The sequence below is a fragment of the Polypterus senegalus genome, chromosome 6, assembly GCF_016835505.1.
Source record: "Polypterus senegalus isolate Bchr_013 chromosome 6, ASM1683550v1, whole genome shotgun sequence".
NCBI classification, from domain to species: Eukaryota; Metazoa; Chordata; class Cladistia; order Polypteriformes; family Polypteridae; genus Polypterus; species Polypterus senegalus.
Genome location: NC_053159.1, coordinates 127,201,260 through 127,223,031, shown reverse-complemented (window position 1 = coordinate 127,223,031; position 21,772 = coordinate 127,201,260). Strand labels below are relative to the sequence as shown.

General features: G+C 37.6%; 1 protein-coding gene across 5 annotated transcripts in view; it reads left to right on the top strand.

Annotated features, from left to right (window-relative positions):
* Positions 1 to 6,648: 6,648 nt before the first annotated feature.
* Positions 6,649 to 21,772, top strand: part of inpp5ka (inositol polyphosphate-5-phosphatase Ka) — a 33,530-nt gene continuing 18,406 nt past the window's right edge. Inside the window, exons 1-4 of one of the 5 annotated variants that reach the window (XM_039757119.1) lie at positions 6,649 to 6,784; positions 9,446 to 9,535; positions 19,266 to 19,373; positions 20,272 to 20,380. In XM_039757119.1, coding sequence (XP_039613053.1) covers positions 9,450 to 9,535; positions 19,266 to 19,373; positions 20,272 to 20,380 — 303 coding nt within the window. In that variant the 5' untranslated portion in view covers positions 6,649 to 6,784; positions 9,446 to 9,449. The other 4 variants (XM_039757122.1, XM_039757121.1, XM_039757117.1 and 1 more) reach the window with 4 other exon arrangements.

Sequence of the window (21,772 nt, the reverse complement as noted above, 5' to 3'; positions counted from 1 at the left end):
CAAATGAGCAGATACTGGTCTTGCTGATGGGTCAAGGACCTTCTGCAGCCCTGTCCAGCTCTCCTAGAGTAACTGCTTGTCTCCTGGAATCTCCTCCATGCTCTTGAGACTGTACTGGGAGACACAGCAAACCTTCTGACAATGGCATGTATTGATGTGCCTTCCTGGAGAAGTTGGACTACCTATGCAACCTCTGTGGGGTCCAGGTATCACCTCATGTACTGTTTAGTGACACTGACCGTAGCCAAATGTAAAAATAGTGAAGAAACAGTCAGATAAGATAAGAAGGGAAAAATGTCAGTGGCCTCCACCTGTTAAACCATTCCTGATTTAGGGGTCATCTCATTGTTGCCCCCCTAGTGCACCTGTTAATTTCATTAACACCAAAGCAGCTGAAACTGATTAAAAATCCCCTCTGCTACTTAACTGACCAGATCAATATCCCAGAAGTTTCATTGACTTGATTCTATACTCTGATTAAAAAAAGTTCCTTTAATTAATATATATATCTATTATTAAAAAAATCCTGGGAGAAAAAGACGGGAGATTAGACGTGATCTTCACGTTTAGATCACGGAAGACACTTAAAATACCCGCGAGATGAAAGAGATTGGCCACAGAGCGTCTCGCAGGGACCTTAAACATGAGACTTTGTGCCAAGAGATTGACCCAGGACCATCTCGCGATGACGTAGAACATGAGATTCTTGCAAGAAACACCCTACTTACAACCAATATCAAATAAGAACACGGGCAGTAAAACACTCAATCGTGTAAAGTCTGCACACACAGATCCAGGGCTCTCAGCGGACATAAAGCGTATAAGGACAATACGTTATAAATGAAATGTCGACGATTAAGCAAAGAAGAAAGCAGCGTAGAGAAAAGAGATTCAAAAGCGTTGGAGAGAAAAAAAGAGCAAAAAAGAAAAAGAATAATCTAGGTGCAAATTAGAAAATAAGGAAAGTAATTATCAGCCCAGAACAAGTGGAATTGAAAAAAAGCATGTCCAATTGGGCTCAGAATTAAAAGACAGGGAGTAAAAGACAAAGTAGAACGTCATAAAGACGTTCACAAATGTTGGAGCTATAAACATGCAGAGCAGGGTAGAGATTATGAAAGCAGTGGAATTCAAAAGGCTCAAAAAAAATGAAAGCAGTGGAATTCAAAAGGCTCAAAAAAATAACTGCGCGATACACATGTGGAGAAAGTTAAAGAATATGGAAGTAGGAAAATTACAAAGTATTAAAAAAAAAGTAAAGTTCGCAGTAGTGCAACAAACGGAAATTATTAGTCAAAAATGGGAATATAATTACCATGGACCAGGAGTCGCATGTATAACGCATGCGTAGAATTCGCACTATAACATGACGTAAGCACAAAAGCCGAAATGTGCTTACGCACAGAAAATTCCAGATGCAGGAATCTGTGCATACTCCAACTTCTGCGTTCTTCCGCTACATAAATCCTGGTCTGCATGAAAACTAACGCACGTGCACGCGCCTTCTGTCCCGCCCCGTCTCCTCCCAGAATTACGCCTCTTTGAATATGCAAATCAATATAAATAGACCTTAAGCTTCGTTTTCTGTGAAAAGGCAATGGGAAAAGCAAGAGGGAAAATAGAAGAATTTCAGCGAATACCAAGTGGAGGCAAAGAAAAACGTACTATTTGTTGGTTTATACAGTGGAATAAACAAGAAAAGGAAGTTGATCGAGTGACATAGCGTGTCGGGGGAAACAAACTCAAGTTCACAATGTCGCACAGTGCCCGACATAAAAAAGAAGATGTCAGATATCAAAGTCGCCGTGAAAAGGCGAGACGTGGCCCACCGTCTGAGTGTCATATGGAAGCTTATTAGGGTACAGTGTGAAAAAAAGGCACAGAGTAGGAAAAAAGCACGAAATGTTAACTTCAATCTCAAAATATCCACTTTAATCACGTAGTTTATTTTGTTATTAAAGTAGAACATGATAAACTTCATCTTAAATTCATTTAATTTACTAGTTTCTTAAATCCCATCGTAACTAAAGTAGCACGTTAAATGCTTTGTTTTGTATTTGATCTTCAATGTGCTCTATGTGTGTAAATCACTACGTGCTTCTTAAATGGGCTTTCTCTTTCTCCGACAGGACACAGAATCCATTACATTCGTGATATTCCAGCTCTCTGAATAATTCAAATACTGAGATGTATATGTGATATTTTAATGATGATTGGAATGAAAGCTTGTTATTAAGAACACGATGGCGTAGTGATTGTTCATATCTCATACAAGATGTTGCTGCACCATGCGCGACCTTCGATGAAATACTTTATTGTAGCTGTCCTGTCTCTTTCAAATGTACTAACCTCCAATTCCTGTCCTTACTTTTCTTTCCCAAATACCCAATTGCCATACAATCAGCTCTGTAATAGACGTTAAGCCATCTGTAAGCTTACAACGACGATTCTTCAAAACTTTTAAGGAACATTGAAATATCTTCATAGTACGTGTTTAATTATTCTATCCATCTATCCTTCCAGTGTCACGCCAGCCTCAGCAAATATACAGCACAAGGCAGGAACAATACATTAACTTGCTGGCGCTGCGGCACCGTGTCCTGACATGTTTAATTATTAACAATACAGATTATTTAAATGAAGTTAAAGTTTTATCTGTATAATAAACATTTTGCTGCATTTCATCATACAAATGATATCGTCATCATATGTAAATACGCGCTTTATAAAGTGGCGCAGGTTGTGCAATATTATAACTGTAGTGTAAGTGTACAGTGGGGTAATTGTACTTATAAGTACAGTTCTAGAAGGAGCAGTGATTGAGTGCATTTATAGTTCTTGGGATGAAACTGTTTCTAAACCGTGAGGTCCGTACAGGAAAGGCTTTGAAACGTTTTGCTGTGGCTTTGGCAGCGTGGGCTTGATGGTGTAATACCGATAATTCTCTTTCCTTTTCTTTCTCACAGCTGCTGCTGTGATTCCCCACTCAGATACAGTGATATAAATACTCCGAGTGGTGCAGTGAGATTAATATGGAAAAAGGTGATCCGCTGTGGCAACCCTTAAAGGGAGCAGATGAAAGAAGAAAAAGAAGAAGGTGCAGTGAGAGTAACAACGCTAAAGCAGTTATGGCATTTGGAATACTATGGCTATTCCCTGGATCATTATATTGTTGCAAGTTAATTACAATCAGATGCATTACACTAATAAACAACATTCGGTTAGTTTCAGTGTATTTATAAAGCCGCGTCAGGAAAATAAAGAGTAACCACACAGAAACAGTAGCACTGCTTTGACGCTGGGTGCCGCCAGTCTGCAAAACCAAGCGGAGAACTTGCGTAGGACAAGGTATGAGGTACCGTGGAAATGTGCGTGGCTTTACGGCAAGTTTAGGTTTTATACATCACGATTTGAACGTGGAAAAGTTCCTAGGCAACATTTCTGTGAGTACGCACCATTTATACATAAGGACCCAGGTGTCGTTGGAAAAAAAAGCACGACAAAGCAAGGTCAGAAATAAAAGACAAAGAGTAGAAAACAATGTAAAACATCATAAAGAGGTTAAAAAACAAGGGGGCCAAACACATACAGAGTAGAGATAATGAAAACAGTGGAATTCAAAAGACTCAAAAACAACGTAGGCGCGATACACATGCAGAGCAAGAAACTGAATATGAGAGCAGAAAAAAACAAAAGTGTCAAAAACAAGAAAGGAAAGATCGCATTAGCGCAATCAAAGAGAAATTTCTACTCGGAGAAATAACAAAAAGGTGAATAGAGATCGAACATACGGACATAGGTGATATGTCAGAAGTATGTAAATATTGTAAAGCTTTGAAGTTTAAGTCAGAGAATTTCAAAAACATGGTTTACCTCACATGCATTTATTGGTTACTTTGCAAGAAAAGTTATTAACTGCTGATGATGTAGATCGTTTTGTCTGTGCAGAAATTCCAAACAGAGAAACCTATCCTGAATTATGGTACAAAGTCATTAAACACATGTCTTATGGACCTCATTTAAAAGATTCAGCATATTGGGACTCGAAAGATTCCAAATATTGTTTTTACAGAAGTTTTGAAAAAAAAGTGATACTAATGAAATAGCAACAATTCAAATAAAAAAAAAATCTTAAAAGTGTGTATCCAGAAAACCAAACACGGGGGTTGGTGAGCGAAGCGAGCAGGGGGCAAAGCCCCCTAGTATTTATATATATTTATGTATATACTGTATATATATATATATATATAATCTATTATATAAAAAAATCCTTCGATGAGACAAGACTTTTTTGAGGAGAGATTTTTTCAAGTCACGCCCTCCTCTCACACATTTTCAAACAAGACCACGGTCCTCTCAACTCTCATTCATGTGAATGCCTTTGTCAGACACACTTCCTGTGCTCTCAGCTCTTATACATTTAAATGTTTTGCTCACTTTAAATTCCCAGTTAAAGAAGATTTATTATGTCCAAATCTCATTGAAGAATTTCATCACGAAGGGTTATCAACATTAAAAATGAGTACATGCGCAATCCTAGCACAAGGAAGCAAGGAAGTCAAACGAATTATTATTACTTTCATAAAACTGTGTTAATGTTCACAAAATAGAAAACTATAGTTTAGACCGTGCATAGATATAGGTTTAAGCTCGAATTTATTTGAGAAGCAAGCAATATTCATCTTAATGTGATGGACACACAAGAAAAACAGTGTGAAACACAGCTCTTCTGTTATTCTTCTTCTTTCGGCTATTGTTAGGGGTTGCCACAGTGAATCATCTTCTTCCATATCGTCCTGTCTTCTGCATCTTGCTCTGTTACACCCACCACATGCATGTCCCCTCTCAGCACATCCATAAACCTCCTCTTAGGCCTTCCTCTTTTTCTCTTGCCTGGGAGCTCTATTGTTAAAATCATTTTCTCAATATACCCAGCATCTCTCCTCTGCACATGTCCAAACCAACGCAATCTTGCCTCTCTGACTTTGTCTCCCAACCGTCCAACCTGAGCTGACCTTCTAATGTACTCATTTGTAATCCTGTCCTTCCTCGTCACACCCAATGAAAATCTTAACATCTTTAACTCTGCCACCTCCAGATCTGTCTCCTGCTTTCTGGTCAGTGCCACCGTCTCCAACCCATATAACAAAGCTGGTCTCACTACCATCCTGTAGATCTTCCCTTTCATTCTTGCTGAAAACCGTCTGTCAAAAATTACTCCTGACACTCTTCTCCACCCATTCTACCCTACCTGAACTCTCTTTCTTCACTTCTCTTCCACAATCCCCATTACTCTGTACTGTTGATCCCAAGTATTTAAACTCATCTACCTTCGCCAGCTCTACTCCCTGTATCCTCACCATTCCACTGACCTCCCTGTCTTTTACACACATGTATTCTGTCTTGTTCCTACTGACCTTCATTCCTCTCCTCTCTAGAGCATATCTTCACCTCTCCAGGGTCTCCTCAACCTGCTCCCTACTATCTCTACAGATCACATTGTCATCAGCAAACATCATAGTCCACAGGGTCTCCTGTCTAATCTTGTCTGTCAACCTCTCCATCACCACTGCAAATAAGAAAGGGCTCAGAGCCGATCCCTGATGTAATCCCAGTTCCACCTTGAATGCATCCGTCACTCCTACCACAGACCTCAACACAGTCTCATATCCCTCGTACATATCCTGTACAACTCTTACATACTTCTCTGCCACTCCTGACTTCCTCATACAATACCACAACTCCTCTCGAGGCACCCTGTCATATGCTTTCTCCAGGTCCACAAAGACACAATACAACTCCTTCTGGGTTTTTCTGTATTTCTCCCAAAACACCCTCAGAGCAAACATTGCATATATGGTGCTCTTTCTTGGCATGAAACCATACTGTTGTTCACTAATCATGACTTCCTTTCTTAATCTAGCTTCCACTACTCTTTTCCATAACTTAATGCTGTGGCTAATCAAATTTAACCCCCTGTAGTTACTACAATTCTGCACATCCCCCTTATTCTAAAAAATCTGTACCAGTACACTTGTTCTCCACTCCTCAGGCATCCTCACACTTTCCAAGATTCCATTAAACAATCTGGTTAAAAACTCCACTGCTATCTCTCCTAAACACCTCCATGCTTCCACAGGTATATCATCTGAACCAACGGCTTTTCCATTCTTCATCCTTTTTATAACTGCCCTTGCTTCCTCCTTGCTAATCCCTTGCACTTCCTGATTCACTATCTCCACATCATCCAACCTTCTCTCTCTCTCTCCCTCATTCTCTTCATTCATCAGCCTCTCAAAGTACTCTTTCCACCTGCTCAACATACCCTCCTCACTTGTGAGTACGTTTCCATTTTTATCCATTATCACCCTAACCTGCTGCACATCTGTTGTAGAATACGAATTAAATTACAAGCAGTGGCTACTATTAGAACCACTGAAGCTCTACTGCCTTTACCGCGTTTGTTCCTTACTTGCTATATTTATTGTTGTTACCCACGATATTATGTGCTTTCTACACACACACCTCCTCCTTTACATTCATCGCTGTAGCTCTACTTAGTAGCATTTGGGACGGGTAACGGAAGTCGACGATGTCGCGAGACTGCGGCGTGATCTATGTAACAGGCTCTATGGTGTAGACGCTAGTAGAAAGAGGCGTGGCTATTCACTCTGTACACAAACACAGAGCAAGAAGGGAGGGCGTGAGTCATCTCTGGGCATCCTTGTGGTCTTCTGAAACTTGGCGGAACTGGTACTGGGCGGGACGCGGCTTCGACAGAACGGTAAAAGCAACGGGGGAGATTCCTCGCTACCTCAGGGCCTGCAGAAAATGGGTGTGAAAAAATGGAAAAATAGATATTTTTTGGTTACTTTTTTGTATTGCATATCCGCTGTACAGGTCAAGGTGGCACAGTTTGACGTTTATGTGCTGATTGTTTGTAGCGCAACAGGATAGGGTAGAAGAGTTTAGCAGTACGGCAGAAAAAATGATGCATAAAATAAATGTTGTGGATGTTATAGTCCAGATAGCAGGGAATTGTGCCGGCTTAAATTCCAGGTGATCTGTGCGTCAGTGGAGGCTGTCAGAAGTCTGGCCGTGAGCTAAGAGGCTCGATGCGGTATCTTCGTGAGTTGCACATGCTGCATCAGAATCAAGGAAGTGAAAGGCAATGACAGTCTGTAGAGGATGACATCCCCTGGCACGTCAGATCTGGCCTCTAGGCATTAACTAGAAAAAATCTGATGCCGAAATAAGCAATAGGAGCCACATTTAATCATTGTGGTAAAAACCTTTATTATGATATTTAGATTTAGCCCGTGACACCGATTTGGATAAAGCGAGGTTGAATCACATTGATTTCACTCTTTTTTCGGATTCTGCAAAGGTAGGTCTTCCTTACATATATTGTAGTTCGAACATTGCCTCGCATCTATATAACAGTAAAACTGTACTATGAGCTTCGTTATAATATTATACTGTAAAGCTGCAAATGCTTTATAATGTAAATATTACCCTTAATTTTACAGGCGTGGCAATGTACTAACGAACCTCACTTTAAGTAGCTCTTTCTGTTCTGTACAGGATTTTTGGCAAAAATAATTATTAATGTTATATTGATCTACAATCGGGGCAGCACCGTGCAGAAGCTCGTGTTAACCCATGGCGCCAGGGTAAACTTTGTTCATTTCGGTGTTTCTGCATATATGTTAGTAAGATAATGTGGTTTTCTTTCATATCCCACAGACGTGCATGCTAGCTAAACCGTAGACAAGAAATTGATTTAGACAAGTATGGATCAGTTTGTCATGTGGTTAACTGGCATCTGATCTCATCTGGGGTTGTTTCCTGCGTTATACTCAGTGCTGCTGTGACTGTCTAGCGGCCTCGTAAAATGGGTGAAGGGATACATAGCATCCACTATAAATTTGAAAGAGGATGTATGCATTTTAGCAAACTATCCCCAGGTTTTTCTGATAAAGAAAAATTATTTAATCAGTGAATTAATTAGTAATGCCAGCATTGTAATTGTTTATGAATATTACCACAAATACATTTTCCTTGCCGTTAGCAGTGTTAATGATGCCTTTTATTCAGTCATTCAGTAGGTAAGATGTGTGAACTGCAGCAAACAGTAAAGATGATCCTTCTATCAGGAATGTGAAAATGAATGTGCTGTTGTGTTTGCTTACAACCAGCGAATTATTATGTTAAGCTCTAATGGTTCTGTGCAAAGGAAAGGGCCTCTTCAGGGATGTACACTAGCTAGTCATCTGCCATGAATCAGTTGTGTTTCACTGTGTTATATAATAAATACTGTACCTTTGCAATGACATAACACCATGAAAGTCTTTTTCAGCAAGTATTTTTAAAAGAATGTACTTGATGTGATTCATGTAAAGTATTTTGCTATCCATATTTGTATTGCATTTATATTTTTATGTATTGTTGTAATTTCACTTTTTTGTAAATAATATTATTTGTATTGTTAATGCATAATTTCAACCCATATTTACTGTGAAAGTGGAAAGAAAAGGATGGAAGTTAATTTGGGCCTGAAATAACCTCAGCTAAAACTTCTTTAAGGCCACAGAATGTTGAAGGTTGGTCACCCCTGCATTTACAAAGCATCTTTTTCACCCCAGAGTTGTGTTTCAGGTGACTGGTCCCATTCGTGTGAGCCATTGCAAACATGCTCGCATAGGATTAGAGTTGGCGATTAGCTGAATTAAATTCAGAACAGAGGTAATCTCCCTGAGCAATCAGCCAATTATTCAATCAATCAAGCAAGCACTTTATTGTCGTTGTGTAACACAATGAAATGTAACAACCCCAAAGGTGCATTTAAAATCCAAAAGGCAAATGGTTCAAATAGATAACAATACAATAAATAAATGCAAACTAAAAGCTAAAAACAGAATGATCATACAAAATATATTCAGAAAATGAGCAAGATGCCATTTACAGTGTTTTGTATTCAAGTAACCAAGACAAATTATTATTGCTGTTAGTGTACAGCAGCATAAAATATTATTTCACATATTACTAAACAGTGTATTGCACTTTACCAGCAGAACGTATTGTACATGTTCAAGAAAAAAGCTGTCAAAATTGTAAAAAATAATTTCAAATGGCACAATTCAACTAATGTCAGTGAAATTAATAAGAGTTGGGTCCTAGAACTTCATTCAACATTCATAATTTAACAACTGCCCAGTATGAACTTTTTACTTATTGTGTTTTCTTTTATGAGTGGACAACACAAGGAAGAATTCATTTGTGCATGTGACATTTTCCATAAACTGTACATTTGTATTCATATTTTGCACCGTCCAGTTCATTTTCAGGAATGTTAAAGTAATGTTGAAATAGCAGGAAATAAAACAAAACAAAGCAAACACATACACACACACACACCAAGCTGATTTTTATTTTCCTTTGACAGTGCCATGGATGTAGACCGAGTGTCTGCTGGGCTCTCCTCCCTTACCATCAAAACGTCCAACTACCATACAGCAAAGGAGGGAAAATTCAGGTGTGTGCCTTTTTTGGTATTTATGGAATGATACATGCAAAAGTAGGAAAAAAAATGACAAGAGTCTTAGAGTTCAAGATAAGGGGCACATATGACGTGTGGTTCTTTCATTGAGCTGTGCTGCGTTTGAAACCAATGTTCTGAATGTTTTGAAAACCAGTGAGATGGACTGACCCAAAAGGACATGGAGCTTGTGGCTCTTTAAATATTTTTGAGCATTTGCTCGTTGCTATATATGCAGTTGTTTTCTTCTTGTAGGTTTTTAGTGTTTTATTTAATTGATTTTTCTGTGCCCTATGTAAATCCAACCCAAGATTTTATTATCTGTTCATTGTTTCTATGATAAGAGTATTGATTGGCTGATTTAGTGAATCTTTAGTTCATTTAGATTAGCAACATTTTTGCAGTTATGAGGTTAAACAAATATAATTAAACATGCAATCCTTTATATAAGGTACCAGCTTCTATCTTGGGCAATCATGTATGCAATTATGTATTACAAGAAATATGTACTGTTTTTAGTGGTTTGTGCATGCTTTCCTTGATGACATTCCTGGAGGAATAATATTCTGGCGTCTATTTATGAAAATATTTAAGGCGTATCTTTTGCATCTTAAAATGATTGGTGACTAAGTAGCAGACAGTGTATAAGAAGGACTGTTACCTGAACACAGATAAGGTACAAAACACAGTTGATCTTAACACAAGATAAATCAAAAGCCCTGATTACAAGATGTTATTTGAAAATCCAGGTAATCAAGACTAAGAGCAGCATTCCCTCAAACATAACTTTGTGCCGCTAAGTTGCACAAAATTGTTGGTGTCAGCTTTGAGGGGTGTGTAGTCAGGTCCACTCTTTACATTTGCAGCCAGACCATGGCTGTTTGATTCATCCCGCCATTTTCTAACCCTAATCCTTACCTGCTAGGACCAAATAAACCATGCATTGGACACTATGCTAGTATGTCACAGAGCAAACACAGTCACTACCAGACATACCTGCTGCATTAAAGCAATTTAGACTCATCAGCTGACTTACAGGTATGTCTTTGAGTCCGAGAAGAAACAGGATGGTGTCATAGAAAGTCAAATAAACGTGAAATATGTAAATACCACATTGAATTATTGTTCTCAATTGTGAAAGAATAAGGCTGTAGTTGAGTATTCTCTGAATATTCCATTAGTCAGTGTACACTTTAGCACTATTCACAAGATTTGCAGTTGGATTATGTGGTAGTAATTTGAACTGAGAAATATTTGGGCAGCCCATGGTGGCCAGTACTGGTATCGTGAGTTTGAAATACAGTTGGCTTTAAATTTACCCCACACTTCACTTTATTTGGTATTCTAAGTGTATTCTTAATACTGCGCACTTGTTAACCCAGAGTCCTTTAACACTCAAAAGACATCTCAAGGTTGGTCATTGTTGCAAATGGGATTTGTCCTTCTAGAATTCAGGATGAAGGAATTTATCCCCCACTAATTATTGCAAATTTAACAAAGAAAGTTATTTTTTTCGTCTAGTTTAGTGCAATGTTTGAAGGGGCAGATTACTTTTTTTTTTTTGCTCCATATAAAATCCTCCTTGTGTGGGATTTAGTCACCAGGCAGATTATCCATTTTGAGAAAGAGGAGCTCGTGTTTTCCATGTGACAGGCTCTCAGTGTTTAGCACAGCATTCTGGCCCTCGCTGTCCAAACTGATTAGTGAGGCATGGCGCCAGTGCAAGCCCTAGTTTTATGTAGCTCGTAACGAGAGAAAAGCCGATTTCCATCTTGTGCGTTCCCGAACAAAGAAGAGGGTACTGACAGTACTGGATTTAGTAGCTTAAAAAAGCACATAAACCATTAGTTAAAGTGTACAATAATGCACTGGAGCATATCTAGTCATCTGAGCAATTGGAGACTTCCGGCCAGTACATGAGAAATATGTTTGTTTCTGTTATATTGTAATACAATTATGTTGACGATGACATGGACAGCATTGGAATACAATGATTAGCGTTGCTGTCTTGCCTGTGTACCATCTAGGTGTGCATTCTGTTAAAAGCTGTCAGGATGTCTTCTGGCTCTCCAAAAGAAATAAAAAGGTTGCTCAGAAAATTTAAGAAATGGATTAAAGTAAAAAAAAAAAACCATTTATTTCCACCATATGGATGTCCATGTTGAGTTTATTGTGGTCATTGATCCCTGAATAACCTGGCCCACTATAAGATAATCCAATCCACATTTTTATACATACAGTCAAAGCATGAAAGAAAAAAATAATATTACAAAATATACTTTATACTTTTATCAGTGTTTCTGCTCAGAGTGTTAATTACTTAATACAGCAAATTGAAGCAAAGGAAAAGAGCACTGTGATATTATGGTACTTCTGAGTAAATTAAGTTTTTGTTACAGACCTATGGCTCCTTTGTGTGATGTGGTAACACATGAGAAAGAAGGCTATTTAGATGATTGTCACATCTGATAGAAACTCAAAGAGCCAGAGTCACTACCAGTTAAAAACCAGTTATTACACCAAATAATTAACTAAGAAAAGTATTGTAACCAAGGGGCGGCACGGTGGCGCAGTGGTAGCGCAGTGGTAGCGCTGCTGCCTCGCAGTTAGGAGACCCGGGGCTTCCCGGGTCCTCCCTGCATGGAGTTTGCATGTACTCCCCGTGTCTGCGTGGGCTTCCTCCGGGCGCTCTGGTTTCCTCCCACAGTCCAAAGACAGGTAGGTTAGGTGGACTGGTGTGTGGGTGTGTTTGTGTGTGTCCTGCGGTGGGTTGGCACCCTGCCCAGGATTGGTTCCTGCCTTGTGCCCTGTGTTGGCTGGGATTGGCTCCAGCAGACCCCCATGACCCTGTGTTCGGATTCAGCGGGTTGGAAAATGGATGGATGGAAGTATTGTAACCATCCTAGGCACAAGTTGTTACTGCCTCTGGAGTTTGATCATTAGTACCACAGCATCCATGGCCAAAACAGCAGGTTTAAAAAAGTTTTTCCTTGATAAGGTATTTGTTAGGAAAAGTTAAAGTATTATTTGTCAGATAACATAAACATCAAGTATTAATTATTGAATTCTTGCCCTACAGATTACATGTTGTTATATTTTTCGTGTTGTTCTTTGCTGTTTTAGATAGCAATTTCCCATCTTTTAATTTAAAGAATAAGAGAAACGGGAATGTCAGTGTATAGTTTACTTATGAAGATATGCAGGGGTTGCTGCTTCATATCTCTAAATACCTGATTTTGATTTCACTATGAACTTTGTAAACCATCCTGAACTGCTTCCTTTAAACAGGATTACTTCTACTCCAGATTATGTATTGCCTCTTAGTGGCCAGAAGGTTTTCTTTATCCTGTCAGACCTTCAAGCTTTCGCTCCCTATTAAAGGAGCATCTGGCATATGCTCAGTCGCCTGCATATTTAGGAGAAGGTATGCGCTCCAAATCCTGGCCTAGGATTGAGTTGGTAGAAGAAATAAGAACTTAGATTCTTCTACGATTCTGAGAGTCCATCAGCCATTTTTCCTAATCTGCCCCTTTAAACTAACAGTAATAGCAATAGACTTGCATTCATGTGATTGGAACTGGCTTTTATTAAATTGTTGAAACATGCTTCTTGAAACCGTGATTGAATCCAGAGACATATTAACCTTTTAAGAGTTGGCAGAGGCAAGACAACTACTCATTGGCTTTTGATGTGAGTGTGAAACCTTACATGAGTGAAGTCACCACAGTTTTTTTGGCAATAACTAGAACATATGTTACTGTGAAATGCAACTTTCAATTTTGATAAAGTGCTCATCCACTGCCTTTGTATTATTATATCATACAGTGGATATAAAAGGCCTAAATAACTCTACCAAAATAACAGGTTGTGTGTGATTAAAAAAAAATGAAACCAAGAGAAATCCTTTCAGAACATATTCCATCTTTATTGCAAAATTGCAAATAAGGTGAAAACAAATCAACAACATTTATTTATATAGCACATTTTCATACAAACAATGTAGCTCAAAGTGCTTTACATGATGAAGAAAGAGAAAAAAGACAAAATAAATAAGAATTAAAATTAGGGAACACTAATTAACTATAGAATAAAAGTAAGGGCCGATGGCCGGGGAGGACAGAAAAAACAAAAACTCCAGACAGCTGAAGAAAAAAAATAAAATCTGCAGGGGTTCCAGGCCACGAGACCGCCCAGCCCCCTCTAGGCATTCTACCTAACATAAATAACCTCAACCAGTCCTCATTGTATTCTGGGTTCTCATGGAAGAACTTGATGATGATGATCATGTGGACTTCTGGCCTTTAATCCATCAATGTAAGCATATCACAGTGCTTTGATTAGGTGGTGGTGGCGCAGATCGGCATCACAGAAAACTGGAAAAAGAACAGAAGAGAAAGTAGGGGTTAATATGGATTTTGAAGCCACCATGAATGATAATGAATTGAATATACAGAGCATCAAGATTTAACTAAGATGAAGCTTTGAGAAAGCCATGTTAAAGTAATGTGTTTTTAGCAGTTGTTTTAAAGTGCTCCACTGTATTAGCCTGGCGAATTCCTATCGGCAAGCTGTTCCAGATTTTAGGTGCATAACAGCAGAAGGCCGCCTCACCACTTCTTTTAAGTTTAGCTCTTGAAATTCTAAGTAGACACTCATTTGAAGATCTAATGTTATGATTTGGAGTGTAAGGTGTAAGACATTCCGAAATATAAGATGGAGCGAGATTATTTAAGGCTTTGTAAGCAGTCTTTTAAAGTCAATTCTAAATGACACAGGTAACCATTTGGTGAACTATTTGGTGCAAATCTGGTTGCATTAGTATGCATACCCCCTAAACTAATACTTGAAACACCTATTGCTTTTATTACAGCACTCTGTCTTTTTGGGTAAGAGACTATCAATTTTGCACACCCCTCCTTGCAAAAATTTCCAGATCTGCCAAATTCCGATGGCATTTTCTGGGCACAACTCTCTTTGGGTCACCCCACAGATTTTCCATTGGCTTAAGGTCTGGGCTCTGGCTGGGCCATTCGAGAACATTGATTCCCCTTTGATGAAGCCATTGCTTTGTTGATGTTGATGTATGCTTTGGGTCGTTGTCATTCTGAAAGGTGAAGTTCATCTTCACTTTCTAGCAAATGCTAGAAGTTTTTTCTATAAAAAAAAGACTGATTCTTGAAGCTATTAATGATTCTGTCCACCTTGACTAAAGCCCCAGTGCCATCTGAGGAAAAGCAGCCCCTAAAGCGTGATGTTGCCTTCACCATGCTTCACTGCGGGTATACAGTGTAGTGTTCTTTTGATGATGTGCTGTATTATTTTTGTGACAAACACACCTTTTGAAATTATGGCCAAATAGTTCAACCTTAGGGTCATCAGACAATAATGCATTTTTTCACATGGTTGTGGGAGACTGGGTGTACCTTTTTTCAAGTTTAGCTGGGCTTGGATGTTTTTCTTTGTGAGAAAATGCTTTAGTCTTACTACCCTACCCCACAAACCAGACATATGAAGAATAAGGCTGATTTGGGTCACGTGTAGGGAACAACCAGTACTTGCCAGGAAATCCTACAGCTCCTTTAATGTTCCTGTAGGTCTTTTGGTGGCCTCCTTGACCAGTTTTTTTCCTTGTCTTTTCAACAGTCTTGGAGGAATGTCCTTTTCTTCATACAGTCACTGTTGAACCATATTTTTTCCACTTGTTGATAACTGTGTTCACCATGCTCCATGGGATGTTTAATGCTTTGGATACTTTTTTGTACCCCTGTCCTAATTGATGCCTTTTAATGTTGATATGTCATTCAAGTTTTAAAAGTTCTTTGCTGACCATGGCTTTTGGAGTATGTTGCAACCAAGAGGATACCAGAATAATCCTACAGAAACAGCCAAACGTTATCTGAGTTCAATCACAGCCACTTTAATTGCTGTCTGGTGTATACTAACTACTATTTGAGATGAGACTTACTGTGACTGGTTGATTCTGAATGAAGCTACAGCCTTGATTATTAAAGGGTCTGCACTAATGAAACCAGGTTTTTGTAGGATTTCCTTTCCCTTTTCACTAAATAGTTTCTGATTTGTTTTCACCTTCTTTGTATAGATTGCAATTTTGCAATAAAGGTGGAACAAGTTCTTGCAAGACTTATCTTTATTTCATTTTTTTTATTATAAAAGATCTGCTATTTTGGCAGGGGTGTGTAGACTCTTTATACCCACTATGCATTCACACACATGAAAGGAAACATGTAGTGGAACAAATGAAATGAAGTTTAATGTGCATGATACCAAGTCTCGCATACAGTAACAGATTAAGGCATTTTGTGACCCTAAGGAATTTGGGATGTTGTGTACCCATCCATCCATTTTCCTAACCTACTTATGCAGAGTATGGTCACTGCACAACTGAGCCCTATCCCAGTAATCATCAGACACAAGGCATGATACTTTCTCTATCACGACAGGGTTATTTTGAGCGATGCCATCTGTTAGGTTTTGTGTGTTTTGACCATGTAAGCCACAGAACTGTAGATTTTTAACATTCTTTTTTTGTTTAAACAATGATCCTCAGTTTGTTAGGTTGTATGGAAAATGTACTCTTCAGCATTGAGAGAAGCACCTGTCTAATTAATCTAAAACTATATAAACTGCATTTCTCTTAACTAAATAGCTGTATGATTTCTAAAGAGAATAGATCGCATGTGTTATTATTCTGTGATTATTTTAGAGTGTCATGGAAAGAGTGAATATGTATCTAATTTGGAACTATATAGGTTGTGCATATACTGTATATGACCATAGTGAAAGAAATTTAAGGTGACAAAAGCCTTTGTGACAGTTTATCAATGTGGTGTTAGCTAATGAAAACAAGAAACAATTTTACACCTTGTTTATTTGCATTTTTGTTGTATTCTTTGGCTATACCCTTGAACTATGGTTATCATAGACAATTGTATCTCTATATTCTTACACAACAAATTAGGTAATGTTGGATTACAAATTCACTCAGTTTTTCTGTTTCATAAAAGAAAGATCAGATTAGATGTTAAACCTGTTACATAGTTAGTACAATATCTCTATTGTAGATCGGCTTCCTACTTTTGTAATCATGTGGTTAGGCCTTCCCATATAATCAAGATTTGAATAACACCAATCCGCTTTTCTGCTGCTTTTTATGTGGCATTTTTGGTAAAAAGTGCTCTTCTTCATTTCAACACAGGATTTCATATGCACTTTTTCAGTACTTGGCAAGCCACTAATCTTTAAAGATGTATCCTCCAACAGGCTGTTGGGTTAATTAAATGAAAGGCTTTTTCTGAACATATGGAAAGTGATTTTTTTTGGGGTGTATGTTTTTACTGGAATATAAATTAACTGTGGATGAAGAGTGATGTAGTTTTTAGAAGATAAGTATTTAAAGGATTTTATAGAACCAGCAAATGTTTAATAATAAAGGAAGCAAAGGAAAAAGTACAAAGTATATAAGAGACTACTTGGATCCAGTCTTCAGGTGAATACAGTAAATTGATTTATGAAATTATTGGCTCAACTGCATTTTTGTCAATAGTGAGCGATGATGTATTTTCTAATCTTTTAGTATTTTTGTTGTAAGTTAAAGCTTTTGTGTTTTGATTGCCTTAGATCGTCCTTTAGATGCATGTAGATATGAAAATGTTTATATTTTTGTAGTTATAGCTACACCAAAATATTATTCAAGTTTTGTGTTAAAATTTAAATACAGTATGTCTAGAATAGTGTTGATGATTATTTAAAGCTTTCTGTTTTTTGTTTAAAATCAATATTGTTTCATTATTGATGGTGCATGCAGGCATTTCATGTTGTAAGTGACAGCTCTGCATTTTCTGTGTAATAGAAAGATATATAATTTTTATAGATAGCCTATGAACAACATTTGTTTTTTATAGATAGCCTTTGAACATCACTTTAATTAAGAAAAGTAAAGGACATTTACTACAGTTAAAGCTTTTTTAAAATGTATTTGCTACTAGAAATAATTACTACATGTAAACTGCTGTGAATATGCAACAGCTACTTCTGGATGCCCCAAGGGGCTCTTATCAGGTGCCAAATTAAGAAGAAACCACCATGGACATCATATCCAGCTCCACTCCAGGAGAGCATCGTGTTCGGTCAGAGAGCTGCAACAGCGCCACTTCACAATCTTCCAGTGCGTCGCTGTTGCTGCGGCAGCGTATGACCCAACTTATGGCCTGCGTGGAAGACTTGAGCTCTGATGAAGAAATCCAGGAAGAGGTGTCTCGAACCCTGGATGAAGCCTTCTCTCTGTGTGCCAAGAAAAGTATGAAGGAGGAGGTCAGGTTCAGGTGCTGTGTCATCTATGCTTCCACAGAAAAGGGAATACAGGGGCTAGTGGGGGAGATTAAGATGGCTTATGTGGCAGTGATGAGTGTGCACATGTTATTTTTGTATGTTTAACCAGACTAAAATTAATTCTTAAGGTCATGTGCCAACCTGTTGTTTTGATTGAAGTCAAACAAATGATAGTTTGTAAATCTTTTGTAGTAGAGAGGCTATTATTAGAAAACAATAAAAAGGCATGTTGGCCAAAGTAATGCTTTTTTTTAATGTAATGCCTTTCTATTTCATAGTGGTCAAAAACATTACAGTTGCATTATGCATTTGTAAATACATATTGTTTTACAGAGAAGAAGTCTGCTTTCCATCCATTTTTGATCCTGCTAACCCAGTTTAAGATAGCAGAGACCTAGTGTCCATCCTAGCAATACTGAGCACAAGCCATAACCAATCCTGGAAAGGCTGTCAGTTCAGTGCACAGTATGCTCATGTTCACCCACACATTCACTTAAACTGAGCTAATATAGGGTTACAAATTAACATACTACACATGTCTCTGTGATGTGGGATGAACCCTGGAGTACCCTTAAGGGAGTAAAACAAACAGGTCTAAACCCAGAAGTCTTGAAATCTGAGACAGTAGGACTACAAACTGTGCTATTGTGCCCCCTAAATTCTTTTTTCATTGCTGAATAATCAAGTGTTATTATGTATTATGTGGAATGGGACATAACAGATAAAGATTCATTACTAGAAGATGAGTGTTTAGGCAACATGGTGTCTCCTAATTTCAAAACTCTGAACTAGTTAATTTGAAATGAAACAATGCAAACATTATTTTGCAGAGGCCTACTATATATTTTAGTTTAGTGCCACTATTGTTGGCTTTTGACTGTAAAAGTAACTGCACAGTCTTATACCTATTGCTGCCAAATAGTTTGAGTGTAAGGCTACACCCATTAGAAGTAATACTAAACACTAAATACTGGTAATATCATACTGAATTAACCAGCAGATTGTCTTCTGCACTCTAGATTATGTAACATATCCAAGGCTAGTGGAGAAGCAGTAAAGGTTTAAGTTCAGGAGAGGATGGAATGCTTCTCAATTGAGGTAGTAATTGACCAGATATCCAAATGTGTTTAGTCATGTAACCTGCCAGTACCCCTACTGGTCAACAATATAAACATTCTACTAAATACACGTGATTTGAAAGTATTTTAGTTAACTTTAAAGTAGGCCTACGTATACAACAAAGTAATAAGGTGCATTGGTATCACTCATGAATTGCAAGCAAAATGAACAATTTACAAATAAGCATTCATAACATAGCAGGTAAAATGGTACAGATGCTCATAATAACAATAATGTCATAAGCTTCCTGTCCTTACAGATTTCACATAGTCACATGGAATGTTGCCACAGCTCAGCCACCTGATGATGTCAGTTCTTTGCTACAACTGGATACAGATGAGCCCATTGTGGATTTGTATATTATTGGGTAAGAAATGTAATTAAATATCAAGTGTGTAAAATGTAGAAAAACTCTTTTGCTGAATGCTGACCTTCATAATCTATTTTTACTTTTATATATAAATGTAAATTTATTTGTAGGTTTCCAGAGAGTATCATTAGATATAATTATTTTGGTTACAAAAAAAAAGCTTATGTTCTGTAGAGGTAGGAACTCCAATATTTTAGCTTGGTTCACAATATATTTTATATTTTGCAAGTTATTAGGTATTGCACTTTAATTCTATGATATTGCAATTTATTCCTTGTTTATTTGATATCAAATTTCATGTATGCAAAAATTTCAATTTGCTGCATGTTATGATAGAAACACAAGACTTAATCCATTCCAGTTATTTTTTTCAAGTATCACAGAATTCTTGGATATGATGTTTTGTTTCAGTTGACATTTATTGCTACTTCACTTTTTTTTTTTATTACATCACTTTGTGAATTCTCAATTAAGTATTTATAAGCCTTTTAAGGGCCCTCTTAGCAGATAAAACCATAAACACAGTAATAGGCTATAGTTTTCCTGAGTCATTTTAATATGATAATGTTTGAAATGTGCATTTCTTTGTTGTAACACTCTGAAAAGAAATCTAAATACAAATATTCTATAGGAGCATTTCTCTGCGAACAGGAGAATTTGGTACTGGAAACTGTAGCAGTGTTTATGTTAGTGGCACAGCATCTGTTGGATAGACATATTTTACAAATGTTACCATCATTCCATAGATTTTTCTACCTGGACAAAAAAGATACCAGTACTCTTCCTCAGTGCATCAGTGGTGTATTGCCATTGAAAATACAGCAACACTCTTATTAGATTTGTTTGATTCCCCGTCCTACGCCGACTAATATCCTGTGATCTCTGATCTCCCTAGACTGCAGGAAGTGAATTCAAAAATCCTGAACTTCATTAATGATATGGCCTTTGAAGATCCCTGGAGCATTTTCATTATGGATACTCTTTCTCCTTTTGGATATGTCAAGGTCAGTACAAGCTATTTCTTTATATAGTGTTGGCATTCATTGCCAGCCTCAACCCTTGCACCCAAGTGAGTACTTAGATGTGAGAGGAACCTCCTGGGTTTGAACCACTGTTTGGACTCCCCCCAGGTGTTCTGAGAGAACCTGTCAAAGCTTAGAGTTGCCTAATCTTGAATAGGCACTATATAAGAAGAGCAAGTAAAGTGAGAGTGTGTAATACTGTAGGTGTATGGATAGCAGCCAAAACCACTGAAACAATTTCAGATATTATGAATGATATATATATAGGGAGGGACAGAGTATACAATATCAAAGCTTAGAAATTGTACTTGATGTTCATCACAGTACAGCATGCCATGTCAAATATAAAAAACAAATACATTCTGATCCTTCAACTGTGTTATCTTGAGAGGGTGGAAAAAATATTTAAAAACCATATTCTGACACCTTATTATTTTCACAATTTTAGGTTTGAGAAAAAGAAAACAAAAACAGAAAATAGATACAAATAAGCTTAAAAAATTAAAACACATCAGCAGGTTTACTTCACCAGTTTTCAGACTCTGGGCACTTTTGTCAAGCTACCAAGAAATGTTAACTGTTGTTTAGTAGATATATGGTCAACTGGCTAATTTTACAACGTCCATTTTGTCAAACAATCCTTCCAAACTGTGTGATTTGTCAACAACAAGATTCTGCTTAAGCATTTAAAGTGCAGAGAAAACTTTTATTTTCAAAAAAAATTTCTCACTGCTGTGCGAAGTGGGGGGTAAGTGGTTGTCAAAAAATGCAAACACCTGACAAGTAGGCTTGAACATTTTCAACTAGTGATCCATATTCAGGTTGGTCCATAAGGCGCTTCAAATAAAGGTTTTTGAAATATTACATACAGTAAGTGCAAATACATCCAGCGACTGATCATAACTAACATCAGAACACATGAGGACCCTGTAATTTGGTTTGAGTGTGCTGTGCTAGGTGAGTTTCTGTGCACTTCTGTTGGGCTTGCTCACAATTACATCTAATATAACATCACTTATGAACAGACTGAAATACTGTAAGTGGTTATATATACATGATATATTTTCCTTTTGTCCTAGAAATCAGTGAATGGCACCTTTGAAGGATGCTGAAAGCTTTTCTTACACTACAAACATACAGAAATAGTCTCGGATTTTGCTGCTTATGCAAAATCATCACTTTTATTTGCTTCACTATCACTAGAACTTTAATCTTATAATGCTGTCTGAATATCTGTCACTAATATAATACAAAAAATTGTTATCTTCTGCACACACTTTCCATTCTGATAGACCATATTCAGCTCTCCTGCTGATGCTGCACTCTGTCCCAAGCTGCAGTTCACCGGAGATGAGCAAACTCCAGAATGATGGT